General features: G+C 39.9%; 1 protein-coding gene across 2 annotated transcripts; it reads right to left on the bottom strand.

Moving 5' to 3' along the window:
• Positions 1 to 1576: 1576 nt before the first annotated feature.
• On the bottom strand, positions 1577 to 19763 carry MLH1 (mutL homolog 1). 2 transcript variants are annotated; one of them, XM_042044126.1, is made up of 19 exons: positions 19614 to 19763; positions 18255 to 18345; positions 18032 to 18130; positions 16871 to 16944; positions 15724 to 15796; positions 15350 to 15441; positions 13962 to 14004; positions 13236 to 13324; positions 11062 to 11174; positions 10389 to 10482; positions 9718 to 9871; positions 8647 to 9005; positions 7730 to 7878; positions 5609 to 5717; positions 4711 to 4774; positions 4002 to 4166; positions 2997 to 3089; positions 2522 to 2635; positions 1577 to 1991 (listed from the first exon to the last, which is right to left on the bottom strand). In XM_042044126.1, exons 1-19 carry the CDS (start codon positions 19718 to 19720, stop codon positions 1824 to 1826), a joined length of 2250 nt encoding a protein of 749 aa, XP_041900060.1. In that variant the 5' UTR covers positions 19721 to 19763; the 3' UTR covers positions 1577 to 1823. The 2 variants fall into 2 exon arrangements, with proteins under 2 accessions (XP_041900060.1, XP_041900061.1); XM_042044127.1 differs by lacking the exons at positions 10389 to 10482; positions 13236 to 13324; positions 13962 to 14004; ... (4 more) ...; positions 18255 to 18345; positions 19614 to 19763.
• Between the last annotated feature and the right edge of the window lie 18 nt (positions 19764 to 19781).

Raw genomic sequence — 19781 nt, 5'->3', positions numbered from 1 at the left:
ATTTCCTACATTTTTTACCCAAAGGAAGTCAGTTAAGCTGTATCAGGTTGCTTAATGCTCTGAAATATACACAGATTAGAAGAAAAAAAAGTATTTGAGCTATCAGTATTTTTCATGTTGTGACAGAAACTTGGCACTATGTCATCAGGTTTCCATTAAATCCCAAAAGGGGAAAAAATACCAAAACCAGAAGAAAATGAGCGTAACTCAAAATATGATTTTGGGGTTTGTTAGTTTTGTGGGGGTCCAGGAACCCGCACAACAGTTTGATGAGGAGCTGGCATTTGTTACATGGCATGTGAGTGCACACCAGACTGCTGCCACACTTAACATACACTGTAAGTATGCCTGTGGTGATCTCTAGACATTTCTCACATGTACATGTCGGAGTCCAGGTTCTTTTGGATGTTCCACAGAGAGAGCTTTTCATGTTCAATATCAAATTTACTTATTTGATATATTAGGTATTACATGTGAAGAGTGATACAGCAGTATGCCGAAATCACAAGCACACTAGCAAGGGCAAGCACAATGGAATCACAATACAAATACTATTTCCATTAGTAGTTCCTATATTCTCCACATTCTCCATGCCCCCTCATTGCCAGAAGTAATATGTGGGCTGAGGCCAGCTGAAGCCAGATTCTGCTCACTTCAGATGTCATTTGCTGGGCTGCCTGGCTCAAGAAGACACGAATTCCCCAGTAGTTATCCCATCGCCAGGATTGTCATCGAAGAGGGGGAGCAGAAGGAAGGAGATGCTTTCTGGAACAGTGTGGTTTTCTACTATTGAGAACTCCCACTCTTTTGAAGCTGGCACATCATTGGTGAGAAATTATCAGCATCTGCACTTGGCACCCTTGAAATAGTTGAAGTTACACAGCCCCTGTGTTATACTTTACTTGAGACCAGCAGATGTCCATCTGAGAGGACCTGTCTTTTTGGACTCACATCAAACTGCTGCCCTTCATGAGTATTTCTCAAAGGAAGGCAGGGTTTGGCACCTCAGCAATCCAAGAGCATTAATGCTTCTGCTTGTACCAGAGCTGCTTTCAAATGGAACAGAAATCTTTACAGTGTAAAAAATGAAGCTTGCTTTCCTTTTTGGTTCGGATGCTAGATGCCTCTTGGACTTAGAAAAATGTTTTCTCTGTTGGGACAGCCTTGTAAGTAACAGATCTCCTAAGCCCTACTCATTAAATTGGAGACAATTAATATTATGTGTGCATGCTCATTTACTACCTGCCAGAGCATTCCCATTTCTATTCTCTGACTCCTTGATTAAAAGGGAAGGGATTTGCCTTATTTCAGCAAGGGTCCTGAAATATTACAAGCCTAACTCCTGCAGTTATGGATGATTTTAAGTGCTTTGCATGTACATTCACATTGCAGGTACTGTCAGACAACAGTCATGCTTAAAAGAATGCAGGTAACCTAATTTGATTTCCAAAAGCAGTGAAGTTAAAGCACTCACATTTCAACTAAATTAAGCTCTATCTTCTTCCACAATCACTTAACCCAGTTAATTTTCTCCAGTAGAAGTGTATTCTGTCAGCAGACTGGTTAATAGGGAAACTCAGAGTGTAAGTGGAGATTTTATTGTAGGGATTTTGGTGGGTTTAGACAAAGCAAAAATTATGCTTTTTATACTTTGATCAACAGAAGGAAAATAGACCATTTGCTGCCATGTTAGTAGTTTAGTATGATACTAAATCCCCTCTTTTTTTCTTCCATCAAGATTCCAGCTTTATCTTCTACTAAGTAAAATTGAAGGTAACATAAATGGTGTCTATCTAAAAAAACAGTCTTTAATAACTATGTGCTCAACATCTTTCAAAAACTTTATACAGGTCAGGCAGGTTAGCAAGCTGCAAAATGTTGCCATCTTCTGCAAAGTGTTTAGGAGGTAAAAGATGAGTCCTAAAAGCTTTGTAAAGCACGTGTTCCACAGTCCATTTCCATGTTGTTGAACCAGACTCAGAATCTTCATTCTGAAATACAGGAAGAAAAGTACAAACAATTAAACCGAGGTTCTGTTTAACTAGAGGACAGCACTCCTTAAAAACTTTACTATGTAAGACTACAGCAGTTGTAAAATTCTGCTGGTATTAGAAAAGTTCATTCTATACAGTAAATTCTAAGCTCTGTGAAGTCACTTGCAGAATGGGTGAGCTTAACTGAATGATTGGGCAGATATTTAGACACAATCAGGCTGTATTTTAAATTTATATGCATCCTTGTTCTTCTGTAGAAATATAGCATAAAAAATACATTTCCAACTTGGAGGCCAAGGAGGCTTGTTATAATATTAAGTACACTGCAATGCCCAAAGTTAAAAGGTTCCCTCAATACCTGTAATACTTCAGAAAATTTAAGCCACATTCTTTCAGAATCTTGCCACACTGCTACTTGACTCAGTTCACTGAAAGAGCTGGGATTATAAGTCTATATCTGAAAGAGCAGCAGTTTCCTGTATGTTGTTAGTTATCTGCTCACAGGACTAGTTACAGTATTCTTGTACCTGAGAGTTTGCCGGGTTGGCTTCCTCTATTATATACTGCTTTCTGATGGAGTAGAACATGGATAGTTCTTTACTTAGGCTTTCAAAACACTCCTTTTCTTCATCCCAGTTTACCTGTTACAAAAAAAAAAAGAGTCATCTTACAGAATCTGGGTAGCAGTAAGAGACTTGATAAGAGATTCTTAACATGGAAAATTCATATTAATGTATTGGCCATTTTTGTCCTGGTAAGGTAAAATTATAGAATGAAAAAAGAGGGTAGGAATGCAGGCTTTTAAATCAAAATAGAGGCTCATTCAGTCAGTAGTTATAAATACAGAGGCAAAGCATAACTAATCAGTAACCACAGAAAAGCATCTGGAACACGTAACAGTACACTTAAGCTGCACCAGAAACTGCAAAGGAAGGCTGGAATTGCTTAAATGTAAAGTAAAAAAAGTAATTGTGCATTGTTAGAATAATTAAGAGAATATACCTCTGTGGCCAAGCGCAGGATAAACATAGGCAGTCCTTCCAGTGGTGGGACGTAGTTGTCTATCAGAAGTGGTAACCCCGTAAGATTTCCTTCCTGCAAGGCAACACTGCTACTTCAGTAAAAAAAGAAAGTTCTTCCTTGCAGTAAAAGCACCAAAACTGTTACATATTGGAAGACTGTTTCTTACCAAACTCAGTGAGCCTTACAAGTTTCTAAAGCCTGATGCCAGGCAGACATTGCCTGGAAGGAAGAGAGTTATTGGCAGAGTTTAATTTCACAAGGCATGGATTAAGCCACTCAGCTCAGGGAGTGGCTGAATTCAACCTTCTCCTCTAGCTCTAGGATACACAGGTACCACTTCCCGGGCAAACATCCAAATGAAGTGCCTGGGCTTGATGAAGTTGTTCACTTTTGTATAAAGTAAGGGATGCCTTAAAGCCACACAAAAAAGACACATTAAGAGCCACAGTGGTGCTGCAGCCCTGTCTGACTTGAAAACTGGTTAAGATTCACACCTTGTTGGTCAAGAGATCTGCATTAGTTATGGAAGCAATGACTAAATTGTGGATTGCCCAGAGAGGCTGTGGAGTTTCCCTCACTGGACAAATTCAAAAACCACCTGGATGCAATCCTGTGCCGTGTGCTCCAGGATGACCCTGCCTGAGCAAGGAGGTTGGAACAGATGACCCACTGTGGTCCCTGCCAACCTAACCCCTTCTGTGACTTGGTAACTAATTAAACAGAAACTTTGTGTAGCACCCTTCTTAGAGGCAGCGTAAATGCTGAGCATTTTTAACGAAAGGCTTATGCCACCTAAAATCTTACTGGAACTAATTCTTAATGATGGTAAGCACTGCAAGCAAACTACTGCAGTTATCTGTCACGAAAATGTAGAATTATGGAATCATTTAGGTTGGAAAAGACCTTTAAGGTTGAATCCAGCCATAAACCTAACACTGCCAAGTCCACCATTCATTTACTGTCAGAAGTAATAGCTGCAGTCACCTCATCAATTTCAAGAGAAAAATAATCTTTCAACATTTCAGTCTTCTTTTTCAAAAACTCCACAATGTACTCAGCAAGCCCTTCTTTTGGGCCATCTTCTTCTGTCCAGCCACTTTCGGGATCCTCTAAAGCAAGCATGGAAAGCTCATATAAAGGAGCTGGCTCCTAAAAAATGAAGAAAGCAAAACTTTGGTTAATGATCAGCACACCCTATTGGAAATCTATAGCTTCTTCCTTCACATACTAACTAATTGTAATACACTACATCTGGCCTGCAGAACTAACAGTTCTGTTTATCACAACCAGGCTAAAAAGGTATGAATTTCTTTCTTCTTTCTCTGCAGTCCACAATCCTGCTGAGCACTGTGATATTTTACAGGATGAACACTGGCAATCAACGCTGTATTTCTGTAATTTGTATATTCAAATTAATTATTTGTCCCAATGTAATGAGCAACAGCAAAACTTGGTGAACAACTACAACTGACACTAATAACAAGCAGCCAGAATGACAATTTAACAGTAGGAGCTACAAAATTACTTAATTTTCTACATTCTTACTGAGAAACAAAACAATACTCTTGTAGTGGACAAAAGCCAACCTGACTGTGCAACCAAAAACCATGCATTTGTCTGAAAGGACAGACATTTTGTAAATACATTGTTTTAAAATCTTTTTATATAGGATATAATGTAAAATTATACTTACAGACAACCTTAAGACTCCAAAGTTTGCAAAGTCATAAATAAGTATCTGGTAGAAGAGTTCTTGGCTAAATTGAAGCATAAAAATTAGTTATATGGACAGGATATCATATGTACAAGTTACCATAATTAAGAAGGGAAAGTATCATCCTGGAAACATCAGATGTATATATTCAGTCCTATTAATAAAGATCTTATTTTAACTAAAGAGTGTAAGGGTTCACCTGCACTATCTAGATATTTACAAGTCTATTTCTTGGTTTCTGACCTCATCAGCCACACTGGTGCAGAAAGGTTACATACTCAAGTATCCAATCCCTATCAATTTATTCCCTGATAGTTTATATTTCCACTTCTTTACTCCTTTACTGCACTGTAAGAAATGCAAAGGAACTGTGAAATTAATAGACATATCTACCTCAAGTCTATTCTCTGATTTGTTACAAAAAATTATGTAGCTGGCCCTGTAAGGCTGCAGAGGCAAAATTACACATTTTGTGTTACAATCATGTCCTGCAGATACTCTTAACCCAGCTGGATACAATATTTTACAGGACTCTTCTGAAGACTCTGCTCTATACAGCGTGCTGTAAGATGATCCTGCAGCAAATTATGATGATGATCATAGAGCATCATGAAGCAAGAAAAATTCTTTCCCTTCCCACTCTCTGTGAGTGCAGAATACAGTAGTTGGCATTTTAGTTACACTGATTCCCTGCAACTTTTCCCAAGCGTGCCAGACTTGTTTCCACTGTTCTGAACTGTGCTTAATCTTTAGCCTCATGACTTTTCAGATAGGCAACGAGAACGACGTTGTTTTCTCTGTAATTTCCTTCCTTCTTCTAATTAGCTTCACAACTGGTACTTATTTCAGCTGCCAACAGGTCTTACAACTCTTTTACCTGAGTTTTGTTGTATTGAGAAGGTACAGCTTTGTCTGATACTGGGCCAGAGCCCACTGAGGACTAACACAACCAACAAACGAGTGATCACGTAGCATCTCCTGAAGTTCTGAAACAATAGAGAGGTGGGGAAGAAACAAAAGGATGTCATTTCATAGTTGCAGCCTGTCCTGGGGCGATGTTATGAAGCCGCTTTATTCCTAAACCGCCCGCTCACCGCCCAAGGCCGCTGTGCCTTTAGATGGGCCCGGGGGGTGGGGCCGTGGGACTGAGTGCGGGGCACTTTAATGGCTCAGCCCAAGGGCTCGGGGGGCTCTGGGGCTCGGAGGGAGTGCGCCGGGAGCGCTGTGCTGCTCTTTGGGTTTCTTTTGTGTTCCGCATAGCTGGGAAAAGGTTCTGTTGGGTTTTTTTTCCTTGTTCTTTTTCCCTTCCCTCTCCCTTGCCTCACTGCCTCCCTTCCCTCCTCGCTGGTCCGGGGAGCCTGCGGGTGGCCCCAGCAGGCCCATGGGGTGGCCCCGGCTGGTCCGAGCCCATGTGGCTGTTCCCTCTCCGGGAATGTGTTGTATTTGGAGGTTTTATTTTTATCCTGTTCTACCCTGTTTTGTTTGTGTGTTAATAAACAGTTTGTTTTTTCCACTTTCACTTGCTGTGACCCACTTGTCTTATTGGTGGAGGAAAAGGGTAGGCCCTTTTCCCTTCGGAGCAGACACTCTGGAGTGTTTCCTCCTGAAGTTTTGTCTCCAAAACCGAGACACAACCCTGCCCTCATTTATTTAGTTGAGTGGTTTGCGTCTTCTTAGCATGAAAGTCTCAGATTACTGTTCAGTCCTACTACACCCCTGCTTCTTCTTATATCCCTGTATGACCAATTATTCACAAGTTTTGAAATATTAATAACTTCTGTGCATACTCATACTATTAAAGCATAAGGGAGAATAGTTATTTAACATTTAAACTACAAATGCAAATTAGAAAAAAAAATTAAAATTAAAAACCCTGTGTTTGAATACCTTCCAAGATTAATTTCCAGCCACAGGAGATTGGTGAGGAGCATACATGTACTTCAAAAACTGCAGGTGTAAACCAGCTTTGCAGCACAATCTAGGTATTGTCAAACTAAATTCTAAAAGTGTGATAGAATAGGTCCGTAATTTTTTTTTCATAATTTCTTTGTTTTTCTCTCACAAAGTTTTTTTAAATATATATATATGAATGAGAAGGCTGGGAAGGGTATGAGATGTCAGATTTCATAAAAGAGTTCATTTTAGGCATTCCACAAAAAAAATTCACTAGTTGCCATCCTTGGGAGCAGCTTTGTTACAGATGTTTGGCACTGCAGTCACAGCATGTACAAAGCACTACGCTACCCTAATTCCACTCTTATGTTTTCCAAAAGAGGGTAACAGCCTGAGAAAAGATTTCTCTCTTTCCAAAGTCTCTTCTAGGTATTTCTTACAGATGTGAAGATGAGACACAACCATAGGCAGCTTCAAAAGTTCTATCACGCATTTTGAGACATTTTTGGGTATTTTATGGTTCAGGGACAACTCTTTGATTTCAGTATTTAAACAGTGACAGTCACATATGGAATTACTGGCTCAGAATTACCAGTCTTCTGCAAAACATTTACTGCAGCACAAGTAAAGTAAAAGTTCATGCTTTCTAAAGTTTAAGATTCTTAGCAGTTTATAAAGTTATTTATTACAGATGTCTGTGTGGAGTGTCCCCAGTTCTTACAAGCAGAAAAATCAAAACAAATCCAACAGAGCCCCCAGGATGTGATATTCCTAGCATTTAGACATATGAATAATAAGGGTATGAGTCAGGGTAAGTTGCCTTCAGAGGCAACTGAGCTAAGAGGGAAACACCCTAGAAAGAATCGCAAACCATTTACCTTTGTCTAAAACAACTCTTTACAAAAGAGACAATATTTTACAAGTCTCACCATTTCATATAAGTGGGACAGATACAAATAAAAATGAAAAGCAAAAACTTTTGTTAAAAACTTGCTTAGCAACACAGTAAGTTCACTGGGCCTCCTTTTAAATACCTTTTTCCAGTTCAAACAGTTATATTTAGTTGGTGGAATAACAGTAATTTTGAGAAACAAGCCTTGCTTACTTGCATGTGCCTGGTTCTCAATTTCTTCCTGGAGAGTCAACACACTAGTCAAGTTGATAATTCTTCTTCTAGGGGTGCAAGCAGCAGTCATGTCCTTTCTGGTGTGATCTTTCTCCAATTCTATGTCCATGTCTTCCCGTGGTCTCTTCCTGCAATACCAAAACAAAAGGAATTATGTTCAATTCTCCTATCACTTAGGCTAAACACAGCAACAGATGGGATGCTCAATTCACATGCTGTATGTTAACACAGGAAATGCAGACAGTTTCCCAGAAAGACAGTTTTATTTTGCTTCTGAGGAATAATTTGTTAGGAAAGGGTAGTTCAGAATTTTAAGAGAATTTGTGACTCTAATATTAGGCAATTGTTGCTTAAGCACCAAGCAAATTGGGCTCTAAAGGATATATCTAAATATGTTGGTATTTCTAATGATTTTTTTTTCCATGCCCATTTTTCTGTTATACCGGGGAGAGGGAATCAGATTCCCTCAGAAGACTTTGGCCTCTCCTAACAGCTCTTCCAGGAGCTCTAACAATAATAATAGCACTTTTACCTTTGTTAGGGTAATGCCTGTCAAATTCAGTGATGTAGTTTCTATCCCTCCACAAAAGGGAAGCTTCCAGAAAGAGACTGACCAGTATGATCTCCCTAAACTAATGCCATAATGTATATTGCTTCCTGCCTTTCAGTATGCATGGAAATCCTATTCCAGTCACAAAATTTATCACAAATTACATAATTCACAGTTCACAGATTAACTTTAATTTCTCAATAAAATGTCATGAAAAGTTATTCTAGAGAATTTTCCCCCTCTGGAAAAGCAGAAGTCCAAAGAGATCAGAAAAATCTATAGTTTCAGGGCTATGCCATGAAATGAATAGGTAGCCTTGCAACACCTGACGAAAGGTGAGACTCACCTAGAAGGCACAGTCTCAGGAGACAGGTGTCGACTCTCGCTTGGCCCCCCAGGCTTCACTGCATCCTCCTGAACATCAGCCATTTCAACCAGGTCGCTGACTTCTTCCATTTCAGCATCCTGGGGTCTGCCTGCACCCTCTGGAGGTCCTGCATTAACCTCTGCTGTCACTTCAGTGGGGCCTGCACTTAGGGGGTTGTTCACTGGCTGAAGAAAAGCATCCAATTTCTGCTCTCGGGAATCAGTGCGGACCATCTGGTGCGCGTAAACTTTATCGCTGGTTCCCTTCGTAACCACAGAAGGGTTCGCTGCTGATTTTACAACCTCACTGGAAGAGCAGTCAGCCCCTGGAAGCAACGTCTTCATTCAGATATGGGGAAACAAAGAGAAGAGATTGAATAACATTTAAAAAAACCCAGAAAGATCAATCACACTTCTTACTGCTCAGGAGCAAATTTGAAACCCCACCAACACAGTGTCAACTGCTTAAAAGACCACCATCTTTGCACTTGCTATCCACATAAAGGGAATGTCATCATCTTGGCAGCTAAAATCATTAGTTACCATTCCTTTGTCTCAAAGGAAAAAAATCTTTAAGGTAAAAAAATCACAAGGAAATTAGTTTGTATAAAAATTATAGTAGTTCTCATGCTATGCTTTACATAAAGAGAGAGTAGAATATCTTCCTGACTTTTTTTCTGGTTAGATTAAATCCAAAGTGTTATCAAATACACAGAACAGTTTCCTCAATCACATCATCTTCACATAAACCAGGGCAGAATAAGAAAACAATTTACCACATGTGAAGGCTAACATACTTATAAAATCAAGACAACCGAACAGGTACTTGACAGAAATATACTTAAAGTGTTTCCATACTTTTTTTTTCTCTCTTTTGCCATACTGGTGTATTAAAGTGACTTCATCCCTGAAACATAGAGCAAATATCTTAAGGTACCAGTACAACACTTTTAAGTGCCATATCTGCAAAGATTGCACTATTGAACAGAGTAAAAGTATCCCTGATCATTACAATAATGCAAAACTGCCATCACTCCATACACGTTCTCACCTGAGTGAAGTACATCCTTGAAGAATTAGAGCCCAGTAACTTGCTCTCTACATGTTGTTGCACACGTTCCAGAATACTGTCTTCATGAAGAAAATGGACCTCGTGTTTTGTAGGATGCACATTCACATCTACATTCTGGGGAGCTATTTCCAGGCTGGAAAACATTTTAAAAGAAGTTAACCTAAAATACCCCATGGATGGCAGAGAAAGCAAAAATTGGTTCAAATTTGACAAAATTTGTCCACACAAATTCCATACAAAGAAGTCAAGAAGATCCTGAAACCTGCTAAAGTTGTATTACAGTCAGACATGTTTAGTGTATTAAAAAATAATCCAAAATCACTCGGCAAAATAAGCTTACATAGGTAAGCTTAAACCAACATCGCCATCGTACAACTACAAAAACCCATTTTTACAAATATCTTTTACTTGCAGTGTCTCATGAATTAACAGGAAAGGACTTCAGCTGAAATTACAGATACTCACTACTTCTAAAAACAAGGTCTGCCTTCTTAAGATTTCCTTGATGTTACTTAATAATCTCCTGTCTCGCAATTAATTACCTCAGTGCAATGCTTAACACTATTACAAGGAACAGAAATGTCCTTCTAAACTACTCACCCTAGTTATATCCTACAACATGAAAAGGCTACATCTTCCTATTACTTTACCTTAAGTATAGGAATGGGTGCGTGCTTTTTGGCAAATAAGCAGCGTACACAGTTTCTATGGCTTTGCGCATAGCGGCTGACTCTACCAACCGATCTGAAACACAGAACACAGCGCTGTTTTCAAAGAGCCCAGCTAAAACACACTGCACAGTGCCCAGCTACTCCTTCAGACATCTTCATGCTTCGTGTCTTCAAAAGGTATCTGTTAAGCACATTTTCCCCCAAGACCTATTTATTCTTCATATAAAACCAGGAATAGACAATATTTTCTTAGCATGTTTTATACTCAGAAGTATTTTTTTCCACAAATGCTGAAATAACCAAACTACCTTTCCATTATTTCATACAGTCAAGGTTTGTTGCAACCGATGCCAGTGTTGGTACAGAATGGAGAGATCACTCAGTGTAAGCTGGCAGGACACAACCATAACCTCGATACTCCTCGGTACTTCTTTAGGCCCAGTTTTAGCTGTTTTCCACTAAATACAGTGCCAAGTGTGATGCACATTACAAAATCAAAAAACACTTTAAGATTTACAATTAACTGCAATATTTATTCTTAAAAATGTTTTTAAGAACGCTCAGGTACTTTGTAGGTCTTCAGAAAGTTTTGTTCTTCTGTTTATGTAAGCAACACATGACTGTACATAATGCTGCCTTTTTTTTAACTTACGGTTTATGAAGAGTAAAAATATGCATTTCTTCACTGAGTAGTTTGCATTCGTGATGTAACCTTTCATTTTAAAGGCCAGACTTGCATCTTCACAGCCCACTTCTATCAGTTCCCTATTAAGTTTGACAGAAACACAATCAAAAAATTAATTCTGCAAATTTTGAACAGTACATGATACTCTGTTTCACCAGCTGGCAGGGTCAGCACAAAAGATACAGACACCAGCTCTAAGGGATGAGTGTAATTAACTGTAGTTCAAAACAGCAAAGAATTACAAAGGGATAACCTAAGTAATGCACCTACTCATTACTACAGAAGATTGCCTACAGTGATTAAGAAGATACAACACCAGTTACCCTAACACTTTACCATCACCCAGATCCACACATCAGCTGGGGAGCCCTGGTCACAGTGCAGGACAGCAGAACCACTCCTGGTAACTGGGAAATCCTACACAGTGAGCTCATTTGTAGGTGAAGACTCCACCTTCGCTGTGAGAGTCCAGCTTTTACACTGTTGACTAAAAAAGCCCACATAACCCTAATGCAGAAACATCTGGTTTCATTCTCTTCTTGGGTTCCACCCAAAGCCTGGCCAGGGCTCAAGGAGGAACCAAGGGAGTTGGCTTTGACCATACACCCCCAAACAAGGTCAGATGTCTGATTTCACTGCCTTGTCCATCCTCTAAATTTGGAAAGATAAATATATTCTTATTACACTACATATTTTGCTAATGATCATGCATATTTTGCTAATGAGCAGATAAAAATATCATATAACATATGGTTGGAAGGTTCATCTAAAGGTCAACTTTGGCTCAGGGCCTATTGCTCAATCTCACTACTTCATATACTGATCTATCTTCTATCCCAGTTAATGAAAACATTAGAATTATTTCAGAGCTCAAACACTGACTGCTGGGCCACAATAATTATTCAACCTGAACTGTATCATTTCCTCTTCTCAACTAAGTGTAAACTGGTAATGTTGTATGGTTGGAGTTTGTAAAATTACCTCCATTATCTTTTTAATACTGCAACATATTACAGTATCCACAGCATTATAATCTATTGATAATTCTAACATGCATTTCTTTGTTTAAGTCATTGACAGTGATTGACAAGAACACTTCAAAATTGTCTACAGCCAGGTAAGAACAAGCACATTATTTCTTGGACTACTTTGTCCACTTTTGTCAGTCTAATATGTCTTGGTGGTCTGTTGAGTAGTCGTTAAAATGTAAAAACTTCTTTCCAATTCAACTTAAATATATACCAAGTGCCATTTTTATTTGTGTTCAGTTTTTAACACCACCTTGAACTGGGTAAATTAAAAGTTTTGTTTGAAAATAAATTATCACAACATTTACTGTGAAGTGGGCAATTTATCCTGAACTGTACAAAGGAAAAACTCTTGCCAAAGGAGCATCCATAGTAGGAAAAAACGAATACTTAACAAGGAAATACATAAAGCTGCAAACCTTATTACTGTGTAGCCTCTCTATTTTGCTGTGTTTCCTAAAGGTGTTTTCATTAATTAGAAATTACATTCATTAAATGTGAAGTTTGACTTCAGTCAGTAACAGAACAGAATCAAAATGACACCCAGCTATTCATGGGACAAATTCATAACATGAATTCTTCACAGCTGAAAGTCTCATAAAGAGGATTTTTCCTACAATGGCAGATACATCTTCAAAATACAATCCTTTAGTTTTTTAACTTTTCTACCTGATTTACACAGCCTCAGCTAATGTAGCTTTTGTCAAAATAAGAAACCATAAGATTTCAGAAAAAACAATATGAGTAGCTTCAAAATTTATAAGGTAGCAGACAGTAAGAAGAGGTAAGATTTTCATGGTATAGGAAGAGAATATGAACTTGTAGAGAACACAGGTTCAGCTTGCTGTTTTTACATGAGCACTCGGAAAGTTACAAGCAGATGTTTCCTTTTCAGTACATTAAAGGAACAACTTTGTAACTTTCCTCTTCCCTTTGGTGCACAAAAATGTCACACATTCTGAAAAGAAGCGAGAGCTCTCTAATTGCTGCACTCCCTCTTCTCTGAAATTAACCTTGAAGGAAGCAAGAAAAGTAATCATAGCCCATGGTATTTGAAGAGAAAAGGGAGGGTGATTCACTGGAATATCAAAAGGAAACTTGACATCAACATACCTGCTAACAGCATTTCCAAAGATGGCCCTAATGTTGTCCACTGTTGAGGCATTGGATAAGGTTCTAACATCTGACACGGTGTCACCTTGCTAAAGAGGGCAGAAATGAGTGTCAATCAATTCACCTTTTGGGACAAAGTTTTAGAAATACTTTAAACTACACAATAACATTTCTAAAACAAAGGCAGGGAACAACATAACATCATCATATTGTTTTGTATTCTTATTTACTTACTTATGTTCAAAAAGCAATGGATGGTAAATGGCACGTATTTACAAGATCAGCTGGAGCACATCAGACCCACTGAGGCTAGTAACTCCACCATGGAAAGTGAGGAACACACTCAGTTCAGTAAATAATTATCAAGAATGGCACAGAATGAGGGTAATCTACCCCAGCCTCTTTCATATAGTACTTAGTAACCAGCCTCTCCAGAGAAGCTGAAACAGCTCATAAAGCTAAACCAAATACAGCACTGACCGCACAGAAACATACAAACTCCTGACAAATATATTTTTGTCTTGCTTACTTCTAACTGATGTGCTTTCTAGGCAAACTGCACCAACATACCCTTCAACAGTGCAGTACAAGGGAAGGCTCTGTGTGCTGTCCCTGCTCCAAAAGATGCAGTGCAAATTTTCTGGCATTTTCAGATACACACATTATGTATATATACACAGGCACATACAGACACACAGTGAAGTTACAAAGACTTTATCTACACACCTTTTTAACTGAAAAGCTGATGCCTGAGTTATGGATAGCATACCTGAAAAACATATAAATGTAAGTCTGCAGTATGTGGAAGAAAAGTTAATTGTTTCCCCTGATTGCTGAAAAGCAGCTAGTAATAGGGGCAAGCAATTTCACTTCCTGTTAGACAGTAATGCAATTTGAGCCAACCTGAGCTTTTGTAGACTGCATAGCTAAAAAAAAAAAGCGTGTCCTATTTATAACTCAACTGTAACCATAAGAAATTCAAGGATCAGCTTAGCTTATTTCTCAAAAAAAAGGATCGGCTCCTACAGACCTGTTTTTTCAGTTTCACTGCACAGGTTTAACTAAATAAAAACACCAAAACATCCTAAGTACAACAGAAGCAAGTCTCAACTACTAGGGAGAAGCATCTGAATAATGGCTGGCCCACCCTTATAACTTCCCCTACCCAGACAGTTCAGCTATTTGTGATCCCACAGCTGAGATCTGATACACTACAGCTCCACAATGTTGGCTCAAACTTCCAGGGAAATTACTGCATAGTGAATAAAAAAAACACCACAGAACCTTGCACAATGAGAAATGTAAAAATGCAGACAAAGATTAGACTGCTGTGACTGTGAACTCAAAAATTCAAGTGGAAAAAACCACCAAAATTAAGTAACAGAAAAATCCTAATGAAAAACAACAACCAATGAGCTGGAGGGCTGTAACTCAGGAAGACTTCAGATCATTCTGTTTGACAGAGCAGCAGGAGCTGACCTTCCACCTCCTGGCTGAAGTCTGCCTGACCCAGTAAAGACTCTTAAATAGTTCATTTGGGGAGTAGGCTAAACCTTGGTATACAGTCTTGCTACTCTTTGCTACCTTTCGTGTCTTCTGAAAGTCTAAAGCAGTTCTTTTGCTTAAATTGTGCAGATCCTGCTTGCAAAGCCTCTGCATGTGGCAAAAGATGCAACCAAGGGGCCCAGGCAAGGAACATCTAGTGGCTAAAGTGACATTACTCCTTTTTGGGGATGTTAAGTCGCCATTCAACTTTTCTGTATTCAGCCAAATCTCAATGTTCCTAAGCAGATTTTACATTAATTCTATTCAGCCCAAGTACATTTAAAGTTCACTTGAGTTCAAGTCCATCACCATTTCTCTGCTGGAATTCTTAGAAATAATTAATAGTCACAGATAGAATACACTACTTCCTATGTGGATTTTTCACATCAAATTGGACAGACTGTTATCTGGTAGTGCACACTAAAAAATAGCTTAAAAAAACCTTAACAAACAAAATCACCACCACCACCAACAAAATGACACCAAACACACACTTGCCAGTCCCTCTGAAAAACCCTGGTACTCCTTATAGCAGTATACAGAATTGGGAGCCTCCTATTTCAGTTTACCTGCTAACAACTTCTAGTATTTTTGCATATTCTTCATTTGGATTCTTTAAAGCCTTCCTCCTTGTATTTACATTGTAAAAGAGATCTTCAACCTACAGAGAAAAAGTTCACAATTAAAAACAATTTTTAAAATTCTCTCTTACTATAGAATTAATCTAAATCCATCCTGTTAATTTTTATTTTATATATAAATTTTCTGAGAATACTTTAGTTTATGAAGAATCAACATTCAATTTATTCCTTGCCTCCCTACGTTCACCTGACAAACTGCAGCTCCAGAGGTGATACTGTCATGTACCTTACAACGTAATTGGTGCAAGCCTAACAAGCAAGGAACAGAAAAGGAACAAGAGAAAACGGGCACTAAAACCTACCGTGATCTGAGTTCCTTGGTTTCCAGCACAGGGCTTCGGAGGGGCTTTGATTTTTCCATCACTGTAAGTAGCTCTAGGCAGAAAATAAAAGTTGTCAGACATCTAGATTTACAGGAGGGCGGACACGGACAGATGACAACAAAGGAAGAAAACAAAAGAAATCCCATCATTGTCACACTCCTCCCAGCAAACAATTTGGGACCCTGAGAATTAGCTTTCTACACCTTTCCGCTAGAGTAAAACTGTCTTCGCTGATTTTAAGAGCCAGAGGGGCAGTGGGGGGATGGGAATAATAGCAGAGGAAAGGAGGCAGATCATGGCATATGTGTTTTGAAATTGTATTACTGAGACTTTTCCTCTAAAGGCAGGATTACTGCATTTTTTCTTTAATAGGTAGACACGGCCTAATAACAATTCTCGAACTAGACTTTACACTTCAATTATGCTAATGAGAAATTCTTGACTTTAGTCTGTTTCCTTTTTGACACTAACAGGATTTTGAGCATAAGAGACTTCTGACCCACGTAGGTCTTTCAGCAAGTTACACAGATGCATAAATTCAAAGGACAGACTTTATTGTGCTGTCTCACATACCCTGTGTATTTAGTGCAAGAAAGACAACAGCCACACAATCTTTTGAAAAACCAAGATTCAGAACATCTCTTTTTTACCACTTCCTTTTCTTAAAAGTAGTTAAGAAATTAATGGAAAAGCTTGCTTATAATTTAGATTAAGTTTTCAAAAGAACATTCAAAACTCTTTTTGGATAGGATAAAGCACCACAGGATAACAAACTAAGCTGTAAGTTCCTATGCTGAGATATCCGAAATTTGCTTGACACAATGCCCATAATATATATGTATAACCTTTTATCCTGAAATGGAGAAAAAGACAAATGTTTAGCCTACATTAACTACTGAAGTAGAAGTTCCTTCAAGATCTCTTGCCTCCCCAACCTACCTCCACCAATTTTAAAATACACTATTTAGCTCAAGCTTCCATTTACAATTTGGAAAAATACATTTTCTCATATTCCAAGCCTTTTTGGTACCTACTCTTACCATACCCTCTTCCGTAATAGGAGCTCTGAAATAGATACATCTGTTACTGCATGCAGCAGAAGTCACCTGGATAATAGGTAGCATACCTGAATGCACACTTTGCATCAGCTGTTTTAGTTGTTACTGTAACATGGGCAACGTGACTGATGCTGGCCAAAGCCTAGGAAAAGAGAAAGCATCTTTGTAAACCTTGCTCTGGAGAGCACTGAGGCATGTCCACACTTTAAACACCATCACTAAATTTCAATATACCACTTGCAAGTAATTAATAAAAATCCTTACAAGGAAATTGCTGGTCAGTAAAGCTTAAAAAAATGTTAGTATCTATAATACTGAATTTAATCCAGGAGATCCTTCTGGCTTCCCTAATATTTCATTATCACTGACAATGCAAGTGGTTAACCACGTAGCATAACTAAAAGAAATTTGCAAAATTATTACAGTTGTGCCTTTTTCATGTTAACAAGAAAGCAGTTGGAAGGTTTTAGCTGTTACTTTCTCACTCCTGCCCAAGTCTTTCTCTTGACTGTAAGTAATATTACAAAGTTAGGTCATAATGGTTTTCCTGGAAAACTCAATGGACATGTCCACACAGATGAAACCAGCCTCAGGACCAGACTCCACTGACTGTGGAGATGATTATGTTGAAAGTGTGTGAGGAGAGGACTCAAGTAGTCTACTCTTTGGAGCATGTGAGGATCTCTGTATCTGAGCACAGGACACACACTTATATATCTTGTTCATCCAGAGGAGAAAGTTAAGCTCATCCTTGACTGTTCTTCCAGAGTTTAGATACAGCCTATAAGAGTATGAAAAACCAGTATATCTGAAGGGTAAGAGATACTAACTTTGTCTAATAGCAAAAGAAAAGGAAGACCACTGTACATTTTGAACATTTCGTTTTAAATGTGGTATTTAGACAAATGTCTGACATCAAAGATTCACCTTCAACTCAAATCTTCCACTTTTATCTGTAGGTTCCTGAACCATCATTTGAGAAGACAGGCTTTGTTTCAATTAAAAAAAAAAATCTTAATCCAGAAAGCAAAAAGAATATATACCTCCCTATAGGAATCCACCTAATCTTGGAAGACACTGAAATGTATTTTGAATACTATATTCACATAGCAGACTCTCTCAGAAAACAGAAGCTTCTGTAAAAAGTACTGGGAATGAGACAGTATGTACAGCCCACTACAGCAGAGTAACAACAATGAACAGTTTCAAAACCTTGATGAAGAGCTTACCTCACCCCTAAAACCGTACGTAGAAATACTAGCCAAGTCTTCAAATTTTTGCAGTTTACTCGTAGTAAATCTCTCACATACAATATCCAGATCTTCTTTCTATGTGAAAGGGACAAGCAATAGTCACTCTCTGAGTTTTTTCAAGATCAGAAACACCAATTGAAATAATTTTTAAAAGGTAGTATTAAACAACAGCATATACCTGTCAACTCTGTTTACTTACTCTGATACCACAGCCATTATCTTGGACCTGGATGAACTTCAGACCACCTTCTTTAACTATTACCTGGATACTCGTAGATTTAGCATCCAAACTGCAGAAACCAAAAAACCAAGAAAGCAATTTCAATCCCAGAGTTCTGCTTAATATCTTTATCCATGACCTGGATGATGGGATTGAGTGTACCCTTAGTCAGTTTGCAGATAACACCAAGCTGGGCAGAAGCACCGATCTGCTGGAGGGTAGGAAGGCTCTGCAGAGGGATCTGGTCATGCTGGATTGATAGGTTGAGGCAAATGGTATGACGGTCAACAAGATGAAGTGCCAGGTCCTGCCCTTGCATGACAACAACCCCATGCAATGCTACAGGCTGAGGGGAGAGTGGCTGGAAGGCTGCCACATGGAAAAGGATCCGGGGGTGCTGCTCTAACAGCTGGCTGAACATGAGCCAGTGTGTAACCAGGTGGCCAAAAAGGCCAAAGGCATCCTGGCCTGTATCAGCAAAAGTGTGACCAGCAGGACAATGAGTGTTCCCCTGCACTTGGCACTGGTGAGGCCAGACCTCAAATCCTGTGTTCAGCTTTGGGCCCCTCACTGCTAGAAAGACACTGAGGTGCTGGAGCATGTCCAGAGAAGGGCAGTGGAGCTGGTAAAGGGTCTGGAGCACAAGTCTGATGAAGAGAGGCTGAGGAAGCTGGGGGTGTTTAACCTGGAAAAAAGGAGGCTCAGGAATGACCTTATTGCTCTCACCTCCCTGAAAGGAGGTTGTACCAAGGTGGGGATTGGCCTCTTCTCCCAAGGAACAAGTGATGGGTCAAGAGAAAACCGCCTCAACTTGCGTAAGGAGAGATGTCGATTGGATATTAGGTTACATGTCTTCACAGAAAGGGTGGCCAAGCATAGAACAGGCAGCCAAGGAAGTGTTTGAGTCGCTGACCCTGGGGGTATTTAAAAGACCTGAAGATGTGGTGCTTAGGGACATGGCTTAGCGGTAGACTTGAAGTGGTGGGTTAATGGCTGGACTTGACGATCTTAAGGGTCTTTTCCGGCCTAAATGATTCTGTGAATGCTAACTTGGCTCCGAAACCAAACGATTCATAAGTTTCTCAAACAAGAACAAAACAAGCCGGAGCACAAACGCAGACAGGAACGCGGCTTTCCGAGCGGAGCTGCCCTCCCGCGCGTTCCGTACGAGCACACACAGGTACCGCCCCTCCTCGGCACCCGGGCTCCCGCTCGCCCCTCGCTGCCCGCCGGGACGCGGGGCCGGGACGCGGGGCCGGGACGCGGTGTCAGCCCCGGCAGAGCCCCCCCGCCCCACGCAACGCGGCCGAGCTGCGGGAGGGGCGCACCCCGCGTTACCAGTTCTCGATCATCTCCTTGATGGCGTTGGCCGGCCTCTGGATGACCTCGCCGGCGGCGATGCGGTTCACCACGGCCTCATCCAGCCGCCGGATGACGCCGGCCATGGGCGCCGCGCGGGGGCCGCGCTCGCGCCGCGGCCGGGCGGGAAGCGGGGCGGGGCCGGGG

Source organism: Corvus kubaryi, unplaced genomic scaffold (genome assembly GCF_017639235.1).
Source record: "Corvus kubaryi isolate FWS band 111438036 unplaced genomic scaffold, C.kubaryi_AGA036_p1.0 37398, whole genome shotgun sequence".
Classification (NCBI taxonomy): Eukaryota; Metazoa; Chordata; class Aves; order Passeriformes; family Corvidae; genus Corvus; species Corvus kubaryi.
Note: the sequence above shows the minus strand (reverse complement) of the source record. Positions and strands in the feature narration are given on the sequence as shown.